A 17,802-nucleotide genomic window follows, 5' to 3' on the forward strand; every position below is an offset into this window, starting at 1 on the left:
ATATATGGACCGTGCTGACTGAGAGGGTGGTGGAGGCAGGTACTCTCACAACATTGAAGAACTATCTGGATGAGAGTTTAACATGCCAGGGTGTAGTAGGCTCTGGACCAAGTGCAGGTAATGGGATTAGTGTTGGTTGGTTAACATGGCACAGTGGGCTGAAGGGCTTGTTTCTATACTGTATAACTCTGCCAATCCTCCACAACCCCCACCCTGTCTTCCTATTCCTGTCTCTCCCTGATTACCCTTTCTGTTAGGTTGACCATGAAAGAATTGATCATATATAAACTGTGTTTTGATTGGTTTAAATTGCCAGGTGAGACTATCTGAACGAGTAACCTTGGAGACTCAATTCCATAGCAACGCCCAGCAGCTGATTGGCCTGGATAGAAGATGCCATGAACGTGTTGAATAAGGCTCCAGCTCCGAGCCTGATCCAGGAGTCCATCACAATACAGATCCAGGATCACCAGGTGACCTGTCCTGGGAGAAACACAGTCCATTCCACCTCCCCATCACACTGTGGCCAAGTGTTATCTGATGGCACAGAATCACCCTGGGGTGGGTTCAGTATTAAAGGACAACACTCCATTCACTTTCTCTATTAGCCACTGAACTAGAATGCTGGCTTTGTGTAATATATGCACAAGGACTCTCAACTCCCTTGATGAAGCAACTTCCTCCAGTCTTTAAATAATATTCAACTCCTCTATTCTTCCTGCCAAAGTGCATAAGCTCACATTTCACCACATTATGCCCCATCTGCTACACGGTTCCCATTCGTTTAACCTGTCTATATCTGTCCACAAACCATGTGTTATCCTCATCGCTTACCTTCCCACCTAATCTTGTGTCACTCACAGACTTTGTGAGTGCACATTTACCTCTGTCTTCATACAGATTAGAAATAATTGTGGGCTGAGCACTGACCCTGTGGGACTCCACTATTTACAGGTTGCTATCCTGGAGATTCCATCTTATCCCCACTCTCCGTTTTCTTGTAGTTAGCCAATCCTCTCTCCATGCTAATATATTATCCCCCAACACCGTGTGCTCTTTCTTTGTACCACATGGGTTAACAGGACACTGGCGCCTGAACAGTCACTATCTTAGAGGCAGTGATCAGGTACAGTGAGTGCAGGGATCGGGTGCAGGGATCAGGTGGAGTGGCACTGTGGCTCAGTGGTTAGCACTGCTGCCTCACAGCCCCAGGGACCCGGTTCTATTTCAGCCTCAGGTGACTGTCTATGTGGAGTGTGCACGTTCTCCCTGTGTCTGTGTGGGTTTCCTCCGGGTGCTCCAATTTTCTCCCAGGCCAGGTGAATTGACCAGGCTAAATTGCCCACAGTGTTAGCTGCATTAGCCAGAGGGAAATGGGTCTGGGTGGGTTACTGTTCAGAGGGTCGGTGTGGACTTGTTGGGCTGAAGGGCCTGTTTCCACGCTGTAGGGAATCTAATCTAATCTAGATAGTGAGTGTGGGGATTAGGTACAGAAATCGGGTACATGGATTGGGTAGCGATGCAGTTGTGTGTGTAATGGCTGCCATCTCTCTCTCTCTCTCTCTGTAGCGGTTCAGCAGTGATGTAGCCTTGCACTCTGCACAGCTGAACACCCTGGAACAATGCTCAGAGCCTCTGAGGGATTGCAGCAGCAAGCAGCATCGCTGTCTCATTCAGAACGTGATGGGCACCGTACGGGAGAAATGGGCAAAACTTACACAGTGTACCAGCCAACGAGAGCAGTCTCTCCAGGAGGCCAGAAAACATGCCCAACAGGTAATACACTGTAGTGTTTCCCTCCTCCTCGAACCAAAAAAAAGCAGAGGGGTAGAGAGATATGCTATTCCAAAACTGTTGGTAGTAGAATAAGAAGTAAGGCCCTGGCTTGAGAGGGTTCAGCCAGCAGCAGATCAGCAATAAGTGCAGGTAAGCTCAGGGAAAGTCCTTTCACTTTCCTTTTTAGACTTTAAGATGGCACTTAGGGCAGTCACACGTTCCTCCTGCAGGATGTGGGAGCTCAGGTTAACTTCCATCATCCCTGATGACTACACGTGTGTGGGAAGTGCACCCAGCTGCAGCTCCTGGGAGACCGTGAGGGGGAGCTGGAGCTGGGTGCACTCAGGATCATCGAACATAGAAAAGTACAGCACAGAACATTTCCTTTGGCCCACGATGTTGTGCCGAGGATTAATCCTAATATAAAATATAATAACTTAACCTACGCACCCCTCATTTCACTGCTATCCATGTGCATGTCCAGCAGTAGCTTAAATGTCCCCAATGACTCTGCTTCTACCACCACCGCTGGCAACGCATTCCATGCATTCACAACTCTCTGCGTAAAGAACCTACCTCTGACATCACCTCTATAACTTCCTCCTAATATCTTCAAGCTATGACTTCTCGCACCAGTCAATCCTGCCCTGGGGGAAAGTCTCTGGCTATTGACTCTATCTATTCCTCTTATTATTTTGTACACCTCGATCAGGTCTGCTCTCTTCCTCCAGAGAGAAAAGTCAGAGCTTTGTCAACCTTTCTTCATAAGACAAGCCCTCCAGTCCAGGCAGCATCCTGCTAAACCTTCTTTCCACCCTCTCCAAAGCCTGTATCTTTCTTATAGTAGGGCGACCAGAACTGGACACAATATTCCAAGTGTGGTCTCACCAGGGACTCGTAGAGCTGTAGCAAAACCTCACGGCTCTTAAACCCTGTTAATGAAAGCCAAAACACCATATGCTTTCTAAACAACCCTATCCACTTGGGTGGCAACTTTGAGGGATCTATGTACTTGCACACCCAGATCCCTCTGTTCCTCCACACTGCCAAGAATCCTGTCTTTAATCCTATATTCAGCATTCGAGTTCAACCTTCCAAAATGCATCACTTCACATTTATCCAGGTTGAACTCCATCTGCCATTTCTCAGCCCAGCTCTGCATCCCGTCTATGTCTCGCTGTAGCCTGCAGTAGCCCTCGATACTATCGATGATACCTCCAACCTTTGTGTCATCTGCAAAATTACTAACCCACCCCTCAACCTCCTCATCCAAGTCATTTATAAAAACTACAAAGAGCAGAGAACCCTGCGAGACCCCATTCAACACTGACCTCCAGGCAGAATACTTTTCATCTACAACCACTCTCTGCCTTCTGTCAGCCAACCGATTTCTGAAATTCCAAACCCATGTCTCCATTATGCCCCCAACATCATAGCCCCATGTACTGATCCATGCTCTAAGTTTATCATTCTTTCTTCTGATACTCCTTGAGTTAAAGCAGACACACTTTAACGATCCCTTTGTTTCATTGCGTGAGAAACCTTCCCGATAGATTCACTACATCCTACCACTGTCCTGTCTGCAACTGACCCCCTCTCAGACATGTGGCTCCGATTCCCACCCCCCTGCCAAACTAGTTTAAACCCTTCCGAATCGCACGAGCAAATCTCCCACCCAGGACATTTGTGCCCCTCCAGTTCAGGTGCAACCCGTCCTTCATGTACAGGTCCCACCTTCCCCAGAAGGTATCCCAATGGTCTAGGTATCTGAAGCCCTCCCTCCTGCACCAGCCTCACAGCCACGTGTTAAGCTACATTTGCTGACTGTTCCTCATCTCACTATCTCGTGGCACCGGTAGCAATCCTGAGATCACCACTCTACTCGTCCTGCTCTTCAGCTTCCAACCTAACGCTCTGTAGTCACTTTTCAGATCCTCAATCCCTTTCCTGGCTGTATCATTGGTGCCGATATGTACCACGATTTCTGGCTGCTCCCCCTCCCCCTTTAGAATCTTGTGAACCCGATCGGCGACATCCCGGACCTTGGCACCAGGGAGGCAACGTACCTTCCGGGAGTCCCGTTCCTGACCACAAAATCTCCTGTCAATCCGTCTAACTATTGAGTCCCCTATTACTAGCGCTTTTCTATTTCCCACCCTTCCCTTCTGAGCCACAGTGCCAGGCTCAGTGCCAGAGACCTGACAACTATGGCTTTCCCCTGGCAGGCTGACTCCACCAGCAGTATCCAAAACGGTATACTTATTGCTGAGGGGAACAGCCACAGGGGATCTCTGCTCTGACCGTCGGTTCCCTTTCGTCCCCGTGACAGTAATCCAGCTGTCCTTATCTTGTATCTGGGGAGTGATCACCTCCCTGTCCATCCTCTCAATTTCCCCCTCAGACTCCCGGATGATCCGTAGTTCATCCAGCTCCAGCTCCAGTTCCCCAACTCAGTTTTCGAGGTGCTGGAGTTGGGTGCACTTCCTGCAAATGTAGTCGACAGAGATATGTGAAGTGTCTCTCATCTGCCACATTCTGCAGGAGGAGCACGCAACTACCCTGACATCCATATCCCGATATTCTGAAAGCCCGCGCAGAACTAAACAAAGGAAGAGAAGGAAAAAAAAAGAGAAACCTGAAAACTTACCTAGTTTACAGACTCTTAGTAAGGTTAGAGGAGGTGGGTAGGAGGGAGGCCCTATGGTGTAGGGTTGAAAATGTGTTGCTGGAAAAGCGCAGCAGGTCAGGCAGCATCCAAGGAGCAGGAGAATCGACGTTCTTCAGGAAGAAGGGCTCATGCCCGAAACGTCGATTCTCTTGTTCCTTGGATGCTGCCTGACCTGCTGCGCTTTTCCAGCAACACATTTTTCAGCTCTGATCTCCAGCATCTGCAGTCCTCACTTTCTCCTATGGTGTAGGGTCTCAGGTTTAGATCTCACCCACTTAAAAACTCCCCAGAAGTCCTTCGTTCCTCCCTCGCACCTCTCCGCAAATGTAGATAAGTGTGAGGTCTTGCATTTTGGAAAGTCAAATCAAGGTAGGAATTTCACGGTGAATGGTAGGGCCTTAAGGAATGTCATGGAACAGAGGGACCTTGGAGTTCAGGTTCACAGTTCTCTGAAAGTGGTGTCCCAGATAGACAGGGCAATGATGAAGGTTTTTGGTAGACTGGCTCTTATCAGTCAGGTCATTGAGTATAGAAGTTGGGAAGTTATGTTGCTGTTATCCAGGATGTTGGTGAGACCACGCTTGGAGTATTGCGTTCAGCTTTGGTCACCTTGTTGTAGGAAGGACGTTACTAATCTAGAAAGAATGCAGAAGAAATTTACAAGGATATTGTCTGGACTCCATGGTCTGAGTTTTAGGGAGAGGTTGGACAAGCTAGGACATTTTCCTTTCGAGCGTAGGAGACTGAGGGGGGAACATTATAGAGATGTATAAGATCATGAAAGGCCGGGATAGGGTGAATGCACTCAGTCTTTTTCCCAGGGTTGGGGAATCGAGGACTAGAGGGCATCAGTTTAAGGTGAGAGGGGAAAGAATAAAAGGCAACCCAAGGGACAACTGTTTTTACACAGAGGGTGCCAGAGGAAGTGGTTGAGGCGGGTACATTAATAACATTTAAAAGGCATTTGGACATAGACATGGATAGGAAAGGTTTACAAGGATATGGAGAAAGTGAGGACTGTAGATGCTGGAGTCAGAGTCGAAGTGTGTGGTGCTGGAAAAGCACAGCCGGTCAGGCAGCATCCAAGGAGCAGGAGAATCAGGCAGAAGCCCTTCATCAGGGCCAAGTGCAGGGAAATGGGGCTAGCGTGGATGGATGTTTTGGTCGGCATGGATCCATTTGGACCAAAAGGCCTGTCTCCATGCTGTAGGATTCTGACTGTATGATCCCTCTGAGTTTCCTAGTGTCCTGCCATTCACTGAGTACTCCCTTCGCTTGTTCCTTCTTCCAAGTGCATCACTTCACTTTTATAGTCATAGTGATGTACAGCACGGAAACAGACCCTTCGGTCCAACCTGTCCATGCCGACCAGACATCCCAACCCAATCTAGTTCCCACCTGCCAGCACTCGGCCCATATCCCTCCAAACCCTTCCTATTCATATACCCATCCAAATGCCTCTTAAATGTTGCAATTGTACCAGCCTCCACCACTTCCTCTGGCAGCTCATTCCATACACATACCACCCTCTGCGTGAAAACGTTGCCCCTTAGGTCTCTTTTATATCTTTCCCTTCTCACCCTAAACCTATGCCCTCTAGTTCTGGACTCCCCGACCCCAGGGAAAATACTTTGTCTATTTATCCTATCCATGCCCCTCACGATTTTATAAACCTCTATAAAGTCACCCCTCAGCCTCTGACGCTCCAGGGAAAACAGCCCCAGCCTGTTCAGCCTCTCCCTGTAGCTCAGATCCTCCAACCCTGGCAACATCCTTGTAAATCTTTTCTGAACCCTTTCAAGTTTCACAACATCTTTCCGATAGGAAGGAGACCAGAATTACACGCAATATTCCAACAGTGGCCTAACCAATGTCCTGTACAGCCGCAACATGACCTCCCAACTCCTGTACTCAATACTCTGACCAATAAAGGAAAGCATACCAAACGCCTTCTTCACTATCCTATCTACCTGCGACTTCACTTTCAAGGAGCTATGAACCTGCACTCCAAGGTCTCTTTGTTGAGCAACACTCCCTAGGACCTTACCATTAAGTGTATAAATCCTGCTAAGATTTGCTTTCCCAAAATGCAGCACCTCACATTTATCTGAATTAAACTCCATCTGCCACTTCTCAGCCCATTGGCCCATCTGGTCCAGATCCTGTTGTAATCTGAGGTAACCCTCTTCGCTGTCCACTACACCTCCAATTTTGGTGTCATCTGCAAACTTACTAACTGTACCTCTTATGCTCGCATCCAAATCATTTATGTAAATGACAAAAAGTAGAGGGCCCAGCACCGATCCTTGTAGCACTCCACTGGTCACAGGCCACCAGTCTGAAAAACAACTCTCCACCACCACCCTCTGTCTTCTACCTTTGAGCCAGTTCTGTATCCAAATGGCTAGTTCTCCTTGTATTCTATGAGATCGAACCTTGCTAACCAGTGTCCCATGGGGAACCTTGTCGAATGCCTTACTGAGGTCCATATAGATCACATCTACTGCTCTGCCCTCATCAATCTTCTTTGTTAGTTCTTCAAAAAACTCAATCAAGTTTGTGAGACATGATTTTCCACAGACAAAGCCATGTTGACTATCCCTAATTAGTTGCTGGAAAAGCGCAGCAGGTCAGGCAGCATCAAAGGAGAAGGAGAATCGACGTTTCAGGCATAAGCCCTTCTTCAGGCTTATGCCCGAAACGTCGATTCTCCTTCTCCTTGGATGCTGCCTGACCTGCTGCGCTTTTCCAGCAACACATTTTTAAGCTCTGATCCCTAGCATCTGCGTCCTCACTTTCTCCTATCCCTAATCAATCCTTGCCTTTCCAAATACATGTACATCCTGTCCCTCAGGATTCCCTCCAACAACTTGCCCACCACCAACATCAGGCTCACCGGTCTATAGTTCCCTGGATTGTCCTTACCACCCTTCTTAAACAGTGGCACCACGTTAGCCAACCTCCAGTCTTCCGGCACCTCACCTGTGACTATCGATGATACAAATATCTCAGCAAAAGGCCCAGCAATCACTTCTCTGGCTTCCCTCAGAGTTCTCGGGTACACCTGATCAGGTCCTGGGATTTATCCACCTTTAACCGTTTCAAGACATCCAGCACTTCCTCCTCTGTAATTTGGACATTTTGCAAGATGTCACCATCTATTTCCCTACAGTCTATATCTTCCATATCCTTTTCCACAGTAAATACTGATGCAAAATATTCATTTAGTATCTCCCCCATTTTCTGTGGCTCCACACAAAGGCTGCCTTGCTGATCTTTGAGGGACCCTATTCTCTTCCTAGTTACCCTTTTGTCCTTAATGTATTTGTAAAAACCCTTTGGATTCTCCTTAATTCTATTTGTCAAAGCTATCTCATGTCCCCGTTTTGCCCTCCTGATTTCCCTCATAAGTATACTCCTACTGCCTTTATACTCTTCTAAGGATTCACTCGATCTATCCTGTTTATACCTGACATATGCTTCCTTCTTTTTCTTAACCAAACCCTCAATTTCTTTAGTCATCCAGCATTCCCTATAGTTACCAGCTTTCCCTTTCACCCTGACAGGAATATACTTTCTCTGGATTCTTGTTATCTCATTTCTGAAGGCTTCCCATTTTCCAGCCTCCAATCAGCTTTCGAAAGTTCTTGCCTAATACCCTCAAAATTGGCCTTTAACAGAATAAATTCCATCTGTCACTGATCTGTCCACCTGACCAATCTGTTTATCAATTTAAAAGTCACAGCAACTGCTGCAGGAAAAGTAACCAGTTAATTTGACTGGAGTTTTTTTCTACTGCAGAGAAGAGGCAGCTTCTGCTGGGGAGAACAGCATACCCTCCTGTTTGTGTGTGTATGTCTCTCTCTCTCTCTGTGTCAGTGAGCCTGTAACTTGTTTCTAGGGCCAACCCGCTCCGTTAGCTGGGATCCATAGGTCTCACTTGTGAACAACTCTCTAGCTCCTGATTGGCTGTACACTGCAGGATCCCATCACCTCAAAACACACAGTTGAAAAGATGAGGAAGCAAATTCCTCACTGTGAAATGATGCAGCAGCTCTGGGTAAATTTCTGTGACTAACAACAGATTTTTTTGATCCTTGTGGCTCTGTTTTTAAAGGCAGGGAAAAAAAAACCAGACACAGAGCTTACAGTGCACTTCATAAATATCATCATATTCCCTTTAACATCAGGCTGGAGAATGCTCTCATCCTCTGTGAAACTCAGATCATTTCTCACAAACCCCAGACTGAGTGGGAATGGAAGCTGCACTAAGTACTATGGCAGTGATAACATGATAGAACATAGAACATAGAAGAATACAGCGCAGTACAGGCCCTTTGGCCCTCGATGTTGCGCCGATCCAAGCCCACCTAACCTATACTAACCCACTATCCTCCATATACCTATCCAATGCCCGCTTAAATGCCCATAAAGAGGGAGAGTCCACCACTGCTACTGGCAGGGCATTCCATGAACTTACGACTCGCTGAGTGAAGAACCTACCCCTAACTTCAGTCCTATATCTACCCCCCCTTAATTTAAAGCTATGCCCCCTTGTAATACCCGACTCCATACGCGGGAAAAGGTTCACACTGTCAACCCTATCTAACCCCCTAATCATCTTGTACACCTCAATCAAGTCACCCCTAAACCTTCTTTTCTCTAATGAAAACAGCCCCAAGTGTCTCAGTCTTTCCTCATACGATTTTCCTTCCATACCAGGCAACATCCTGGTAAACCTCCTCTGCACCCGTTCCAGTGCCTCCACATCCTTCCTATAGTATGGCGACCAAAACTGCACTCAATATTCCAGATGCGGCCGCACCAGAGTCTTATACAACTGCATCATGACCTCAGGACTCAGGAACTCAATTCCTCTACCAATAAAAGCCAGTACGCCATATGCCTTCCTCACTGCACTATTTACCTGGGTGGCAACTTTCAGAGATCTGTGTACATGGACACCAAGATCCCTCTGCTCATCCACACTACCAAGTATCCGACCATTAGCCCAGTACCCCATCTTTTTGTTATTCTTCCCAAAGTGAATCACCTCACACTTAGCTACATTGAATTCCATTTGCCACCTTTCTGCCCAGCTCTGCAGCTTCTCTATATCCTGCTGTAACCTGCCACATCCTTCCTCACTGTCAACAACTCCTCCGACTTTCGTATCATCCGCAAACTTGCTCACCCAACCTTCTAACCCCTCTTCCAGGTCATTTATAAAAATGACAAACAGCAATGGTCCCAAAACAGATCCTTGCGGAACACCGCTAGTGACGGCACTCCATGAAGAAACTTTGCCATCAACTACTACCCTCTGTCTTCTTCCATCCAGCCAATTCCTAATCCAAACCTCCAACTCACCCTCAATGCCATATCTCCGTATTTTCTGCAGTAGCCTACCATGGGGAACCTTATCAAACGCCTTACTAAAATCCATATATACCACATCTACCGCTTTCCCCTCATCAACCTCCTTTGTCACCTTTTCAAAGAATTCAATAAGGTTTGTGAGGCACGACCTGCCTCACAATGATGAGATTGTAACTGGCTAATGCGGTTTGCAGTGCAGATTGGATGGACCAAATGGCCCCCTCCTGCATCATATCAATTCTATGATTCTGTGTTAACCCTGCCCCCATTCTTGTTGAGAATTGGACTGTTTGACCCTGTGATGCTTGTCTTTGCAGTTCAGTGAGTCAAGGAAGATGCTACAAAGTTGGATGGATGAAGTGGATCAGCATCTAGAGGCTCAGAAGGACATTGCTGTCGACAACAATGACATTAAACAGCAGCTCACCCAGCAACAGGTCAGCATCACAGAAAGTTGCCATAATCACATCGGGCTGTCGCTCACTACGGACGGAGATGACAGGTGATGGTTTAATCTGAGGGTCACCACACCTCACACAAAGGCAGAGGTTCAAGGAGAGTCTTTCATGGAAATGAATCCTTTATGGCTGGCACGGTGGCTCAGTGGTTAGCACTGCTGCCTCAGAGCGCCAGGGACTCAGGTTCAATTCCAGCCTTGAGTAACTGTCTGTGTGGAGTGTGCACATTCTCCCTGTGTCTGCGTGGGTTTCCCCTGGATTCTTCGGTTTCCTCCCACAGTCACAAAGATGTGCAGGTGAGGTGAATTGGCCATGCTAAATTGCCCATAGTGTGAGGTGCAGGAGTCAGGGGTAAATTTGGATAAGGGATGGGTCTGGGTGGGTTACTCTTCAGAGGGTCAGTGTGGACTTGTTGGGCCAAATGGCCTGTTTCCATAGTGTAGAGAATCTAATCTAATCTCAGTTGGTGGAAGAACAAAGAAAGTTTACAGCCCAAGAACAGGCCCTTCAGCCCTCCAAGCCTGAGCCGATCCAAATCCACTGACTAAACCTGTTGCCCAATTCCTAAGCATTTGTATCCCTCTGCTCCCCACCTACTCATGCATCTGACCAGACACATCTTAAATGAATCTAACGTGTCTGCCTCTACCACCTCTGCTGGCAACGCGTTCCAGACACCCACCACCCTCTGTGTGAGGTACTTGCTGCGTGCATCCCCCTTAAACTTTCCACCTCTCACCTTGAAAGCATGACCCCTCGTTATTGAATCCTTTACCCTGGGCAAAAGCTTGTCTCTATCCACCCTGTCTATACCCTTCGTGATTTTGTAAACCTCAATCAGGTCCCCCCTCAATCTCCTTTTTTCTAATGAAAACAATCCTAACCTACTCAACCTCTCTTCATAGCTAGCACCTTCCATACCAGGCAACATCTTCGTAAACCTTCTCTGCACCCTCTCCAAAGCATCCACATCCTATTGGTAATGTGGCGACCAGAACTGTACACAGTATTCAAAATGCGGCCAAACCAATGTCTTGTACAATTTTAACATGACCTGCCAGCTCTTATACTCAATACCCCGTCCAATTAAGGCAAGCATACCATATGCCTTCTTGACCACTCTTTCCACCTGTGCAGCAACCTTCAGGAAAAATGGACCTGATTAAATTGATTGGAATATGGGCAATAACACTGAACAACTTGCAATGATAGAGCAATTGATTTTTTTTCTGGTGAAACTATCACTCACCAACTGACAAGAAATCATAGAATCAAATAATGATCCAGCCAAGGGGAAGGACAATCAGATCATCAACCCTGTGTTTATGTAAGAGATGGCCAATTGGCTCCCCAAAGCCTATCTATCAACCACAAGGTATCACGTTCACTCCCCTTCTGAACCTTTCACTCCCCAAGCACCCCGTTCACTTTCCGTGTGCCCCGTTCACTTTCCGTGTGCCCCATTCACTCCATGTGCCCCTTTCACTTTCCGTGTGTCCTGTTCACTTTCCGTGTGCCCCGTTCACTTTCCATGTGCCCCGTTCACTTTCCGTGTGTCCCGTTCACTTTCCGTGTGCCCAGTTCACTTTCCACGTGTCCCGTTCACTTTCCATGTGTCCCGTTCACTTTGCGTGTGCCCAGTTCACTTTCCACGTGTCCCGTTCCCTTTCCATGTGTCCCGTTCACTTTGCGTGTGCCCAGTTCACTTTCCACGTGTCCCGTTCACTTTCCATGTGTCCCGTTCACTTTGCGTGTGCCCAGTTCACTTTCCACGTGTCCCGTTCACTTTCCATGTGCCCGTTCACTTTCCGTGTGCCCACTTTCCGTGTGCCCAGTTCACTTTCCATGTGTCCCGTTCACTTTCCGTGTGCCCCGTTCACTTTGTGTGTGCGCTGTTCACTTTCCGTGTGCCCCATTCACTTGGCATGTGCCCAATTCACTCCGTGTGCCCCATTCACTTTCCGTGTGCCCCGTTCACTCCATGTGCCATGTTCACTTTCCATGTGCCCCATTCACACCATGTGCCCCGTTCACTTTCCGTGTGCCCCGTTCACTTAGCGTGTGCACCGTTCACTTTCCATGTACCCAGTACACTTTGCGTGTGCCCTGTTCACTCCGTGTGCCCCGTTCACTCCGTGTGCCCCATTCACTTTGCGTGTGCCCCGTTCTCTTTCCATGTGCCACGTTCACTCTGTGTGCGCGGTTCACTTTGCATGTGCCCCGTTCACTTTGCGTGTGACCCGTTCACTCCGTGTGTCCTATTCACTTTGCGTGTGTCTCATTCACTTTGCGTGTGCCCCATTCACTTTGCGTGTACCCTGTTCGTTTTGGGTGTACCCTGTTCACTCCATGTGCCCCGTTCACTCCGTGTGCCCCGTTCACTCTGTGTGCCCCATTCACTTTCAGTGTGCCCCATTCACTTTCAGTGTGTCCCATTCACTTTCCATGTGCCCCATTCACTTTCCGTGTGCCCCATTCACTTTGCGTGTGCCCCGTTCACTTTCCATGTGCCCTGTTCACTCCATGTGCCCTGTTCACTCCATGTGTCCCTTTCACGTTCCATGTGCTCTGTTCACTCCCTGTGCCCCATTCACTCCGTGTGCCCCGTTCACTTTCCGTGTGCCCCATTCACTTTCCGTGTGCCCCATTCACTTTCCGTGTGCCCCGTTCACTCTGTGTGCCCCATTCACTCTGTGTGCCTGGTTCACTTTGCGTGTGCCCCCGCTTACTTTCCGTGCGCCCCGTTCTCTTCCCATTTGCCCTGTTCACTTTCCATGTGCCCCGTTCACTCCGTGTGCCCCGTTCACTCTGTGTGCCTGGTTCACTTTGCGTGTGCCCCGTTTACTTTCCGTGTGCCCCGTTCGCTTTGTGTGTGCCCCGTTCACTTTCTGTGTGTCCCGTTCACTCCGTGTGCCCCGTTCACTTTCTGTGTGTCCCGTTCACTCCGTGTGCCCCGTTCACTTTGCGTGTGCCCTGTTCACTCCATGTGCCCTGTTCATTTTCCGTGTGCCCCATTCACTTTGCGTGTGCCCCGTTCACTCCGTGTGCCCTGTTCACTCCATGTACCCCGTTTACTTTGCGTCTGCCCCGTTCACTTTGCGTGTGCCCTGTTCACTCCGTGTGCCCCATTCACTTTCCGTGTTTCCTGTTCACTTTCCGTGTGCCCCATTCACTTTCCGTGTGCCCTGTTTACTTTCGGTGTGCCCCGTTTACTTTCCATGTGCCCCGTTAACTTTGCGTGTTCCCCGTTCACTTTCCGTGTTTCCTGTTCACTTTGCGTGTGCCCTATTCACTTTCCGTGTGCCCATGTTCACTCCATGTGCCCTGTTTACACCGTCTGCCCTGTTTACTTTCCGTGTGCCCCATTCACTTTGCGTGTGCCCCATTCACTTTCCGTGTGCCCCATTCACTTTCTGTGTTTCCTGTTCACTTTCCGTGTGCCCCATTCACTTTCCGTGTGCCCCGTTCACTTTGTGTGTGCCCCGTTCACTTTCTGTGTGTCCTGTTCACTCCGTGTGCCCTGTTCATTTTCCGTGTGCCCCGTTCACTTTCTGTGTGTCCCGTTCACTCCGTGTGCCCCATTCACTTTACGTGTGCCCCGTTCACTCTGTGTGCCCTGTTCACTTTCCGTGTGCCCCATTCACTTTACGTGTGCCCCGTTCACTCCGTGTGCCCTGTTCATTTTCCGTGTGCCCCATTCACTTTACGTGTGCCCCGTTCACTCCGTGTGCCCCATTCACTTTGCGTGTGCCCTGTTCACTCCGTGTGCCCTGTTCATTTTCCGTGTGCCCCATTCACTTTGCGTGTGCCCCGTTCACTCCGTGTGCCCTGTTCACTCCATGTGCCCTGTTTACTTCCCGTGTGCCCCGTTCACTTTGCGTGTGCCCCGTTCACTTTGCGTGTGCCCCGTTCATTCCGTGTGCCCCATTCACTTTCCGTGTTTCCTGTTCACTTTCCGTGTGCCCCATTCACTTTCCGTGTGCCCCGTTTACTTTGCGTGTGCCCCGTTCACTTTGCGTGTGCCCCGTTCACTTTGCGTGTGCCCCGTTCACATTCCGTGTGCCCATGTTCACTCTGTGTGGCCTGTTCACACCGTGTGCCCTGTTTACTTTCCGTGTGCCCCATTCACTTTCCGTGTGCCCCATTCACTTTCCATGTGCCCCATTCACTTTCCGTGTGCCCCGTTTACTTTCCGTGTGCCCTGTTCATTTTCCGTGTGCCCCATTCACTTTACGTGTGCCCCGTTCACTCCGTGTGCCCCGTTCACTTTCCGTGTGCCCCATTTACTCTCCGTGTGCCCCGTTCACTTTGCGTGTGCCCCGTTCACTTTGCGTGTGCCCCGTTCACTCCGTGTGCCCCGTTCACTTTCCATGTTTCCTGTTCACTTTCCGTGTGCCCCATTCACTTTCCGTGTGCCCCGTTTACTTTCCGAGTGCCCCGTTTGCTTTCCATGTGCCCCGTTCACTTTGCTTGTGCCCCGTTCACTTTCCGTGTTTCCTGTTCACTTTCCGTGTGCCCCGTTCACTTTCCGTGTTTCCTGTTCACTTTCCATGTGCCCCATTCACTTTCCGTGTGCCCATGTTCACTTCGTGTGCCCCATTCACTCCGTGTGCCCCATTCACTTTCCGTGTGCCCCATTCACTTTGCATGTACCCGTTCACTTTGCGTGTGCCCCGTTCAGTCCGTGTATCCTATTCACTTTCTGTGTGGCCCATTCACTTTCCATGTGCCCCATTCACTTTCCGTGTGCCCCATTCACTTTGCATGTACCCGTTCACTTTGCGTGTGCCCCGTTCAGTCTGTGTGTCCTATTCACTTTCCGTGTGCCCCATTTACTCTCCGTGTGCCCCGTTCACTTTCCGTGTTTCCTGTTCACATTCCGTGTGCTCTGTTCACTCCGTGTGCCCCGTTCACTCTGTGTACCCCGTTTACTTTCCATGTGCCCCATTCACTTTCCATGTGCCCCATTCACTTTCCGTGTGCCCCATTCACTTTGCGTGTGCTCTGTTCACTCCGTGTGCCCCGTTCACTTTGCATGTACCCATTCACTTTCCGTGTGCCCCATTCACTTTGCGTGTGCCCCCCCTTACTTTCCGTGTGCCCTGTTCACTCCATGTGCCCCGTTCACTCCGTGTGCCCCGTTCACTCTGTGTGCCTGGTTCACTTTGCGTGTGCCCCGTTTACTTTCTGTGTGTCCCGTTCACTCCGTGTGCCCCGTTCACTTTCTGTGTGTCCCGTTCACTCCGTGTGCCCCGTTCACTTTCCGTGTGCCCCATTCACTTTCCGTGTGCCCCGTTCACTCCGTGTGCCCCATTCACTTTGCGTGTGCCCCCCCTTACTTTCCGTGTGCCCTGTTCACTCCATGTGCCCCGTTCACTCCGTGTGCCCCGTTCACTCTGTGTGCCTGGTTCACTTTGCGTGTGCCCCGTTTACTTTCTGTGTGTCCCGTTCACTCCGTGTGCCCCGTTCACTTTCTGTGTGTCCCGTTCACTCCGTGTGCCCCGTTCACTTTCCGTGTGCCCCGTTCACTTTGCGTGTCCCCCGTTCACTCCGTGTGCCCCATTCACTTTCCGTGTTTCCTGTTCACTTTCCGTGTGCCCCATTCACTTTCCGTGTGCCCTGTTTACTTTCGGTGTGCCCCGTTTACTTTCGGTGTGCCCCGTTTACTTTCCATGTGCCCCGTTCACTTTGCGTGTGCCCCGTTCACTTTCCGTGTTTCCTGTTCACTTTGCGTGTGCCCCATTCATATTCCGTGTGCCCATGTTCACTCCGTGTGCCCTGTTTACACCGTCTGCCCTGTTTACTTTCCGTGTGCCCCATTCACTTTCCGTGTGCCCCATTCACTTTCCGTGTGCCCCATTCACTTTCTGTGTTTCCTGTTCACTTTCCGTGTGCCCCATTCACTTTCCGTGTGCCCCGTTCACTTTCCGTGTGCCCAGTTCACTTTCCACGTGTCCCGTTCACTTTCCATGTGTCCCGTTCACTTTGCGTGTGCCCAGTTCACTTTCCACGTGTCCCGTTCACTTTCCGTGTGCCCGTTCACTTTCCGTGTGCCCACTTTCCGTGTGACCAGTTCACTTTCCATGTGTCCCGTTCACTTTCCGTGTGCCCCGTTCACTTTGTGTGTGCCCAATTCACTCCGTGTGCCCCATTCACTTTCCGTGTGCCCCGTTCACTCCATGTGCCCTGTTCACATTCCATGTGCCCCATTCACACCATGTGCCCCGTTCACTTTCCGTGTACCCAGTTCACTTTGCGTGTGCCCTGTTAACTCCGTGTGCCCCGTTCACTCCGTGTGCTCCATTCACTTTCCGTGTGCCCTGTTTACTTTCGGTGTGCCCCGTTTACTTTCCATGTGCCCCGTTCACTTTGCGTGTTCCCCGTTCACTTTCCATGTTTCCTGTTCACTTTGCGTGTGCCCTATTCACTTTCCGTGTGCCCATGTTCACTCCATGTGCCCTGTTTACACCGTCTGCCCTGTTTACTTTCCGTGTTCCCCATTCACTTTCCATGTGCCCCATTCACTTTCCGTGTGCCCCATTCACTTTCTGTGTTTCCTGTTCACTTTCCGTGTGCCCCATTCACTTTCTGTGTGTCCCGATCACTCCGTGCGCCCCGTTCACTTTCCGTGTGCCCTGTTCACTCCGTGTGCCCTGTTCACTTTCCGTGTGCCCCATTCACTTTCCGTGTGCCCCGTTCACTTTGTGTGTGCCCCGTTCACTTTCTGTGTGTCCCGATCACTCCGTGCGCCCCGTTCACTTTCCGTGTGCCCTGTTCACTCCGTGTGCCCTGTTCATTTTCCGTGTGCCCCGTTCACTTTGTGTGTGCCCCGTTCACTTTCTGTGTGTCCCGTTCACTCCGTGTGCCCCATTCACTTTACGTGTGCCCCGTTCACTCTGTGTGCCCTGTTCACTTTCCGTGTGCCCCATTCGCTTTGCGTGTGCCCCGTTCACTTTCCGTATGCCCCGTTCACTCTGTGTGCCCCGTTCACTTTGCGTGTGCCCTGTTCACTCCGTGTGCCCTGTTCATTTTCCGTGTGCCCCATTCACTTTACGTGTGCCCCGTTCACTCCGTGTGCCCCATTCACTTTCCGTGTGCCCCGTTCACTTTGCGTGTGCCCCGTTCACTCCGTGTGCCCCATTCACTTTCCGTGTTTCCTGTTCACTTTCCGTGTGCCCCATTCACTTTCCGTGTGCCCTGTTTACTTTCGGTGTGCCCCGTTTACTTTCGGTGTGCCCCGTTTACTTTCCATGTGCCCCGTTCACTTTGCGTGTGCCCCGTTCACTTTCCGTGTTTCCTGTTCACTTTGCGTGTGCCCCATTCATATTCCGTGTGCCCATGTTCACTCCGTGTGCCCTGTTTACACCGTCTGCCCTGTTTACTTTCCGTGTGCCCCATTCACTTTCCGTGTGCCCCATTCACTTTCTGTGTTTCCTGTTCACTTTCCGTGTGCCCCATTCACTTTCCGTGTGCCCCGTTCACTTTCCGTGTGCCCAGTTCACTTTCCACGTGTCCCGTTCA

At 49.9% G+C, this 17,802-nt stretch overlaps 1 protein-coding gene across 1 annotated transcript in view; it reads left to right on the forward strand.

Annotated features, from left to right (window-relative positions):
- Window positions 1-398: 398 nt before the first annotated feature.
- Window positions 399-17,802, forward strand: part of LOC148145920 (microtubule-actin cross-linking factor 1, isoforms 6/7-like) — a 165,616-nt gene continuing 148,212 nt past the window's right edge. Inside the window, exons 1-3 of the mRNA XM_087999756.1 lie at window positions 399-473; window positions 1,570-1,776; window positions 10,141-10,260. Of these exons, the coding sequence (XP_087855882.1) occupies window positions 399-473; window positions 1,570-1,776; window positions 10,141-10,260 (402 nt within the window). The remainder of the gene's footprint in view (window positions 474-1,569; window positions 1,777-10,140; window positions 10,261-17,802) is intronic.

Source organism: Chiloscyllium plagiosum, unplaced genomic scaffold, assembly GCF_037043375.1.
Source record: "Chiloscyllium plagiosum isolate Xiang-an unplaced genomic scaffold, Cpla_swu_hap1 HiC_scaffold_23, whole genome shotgun sequence".
Taxonomy (NCBI): domain Eukaryota; kingdom Metazoa; phylum Chordata; class Chondrichthyes; order Orectolobiformes; family Hemiscylliidae; genus Chiloscyllium; species Chiloscyllium plagiosum.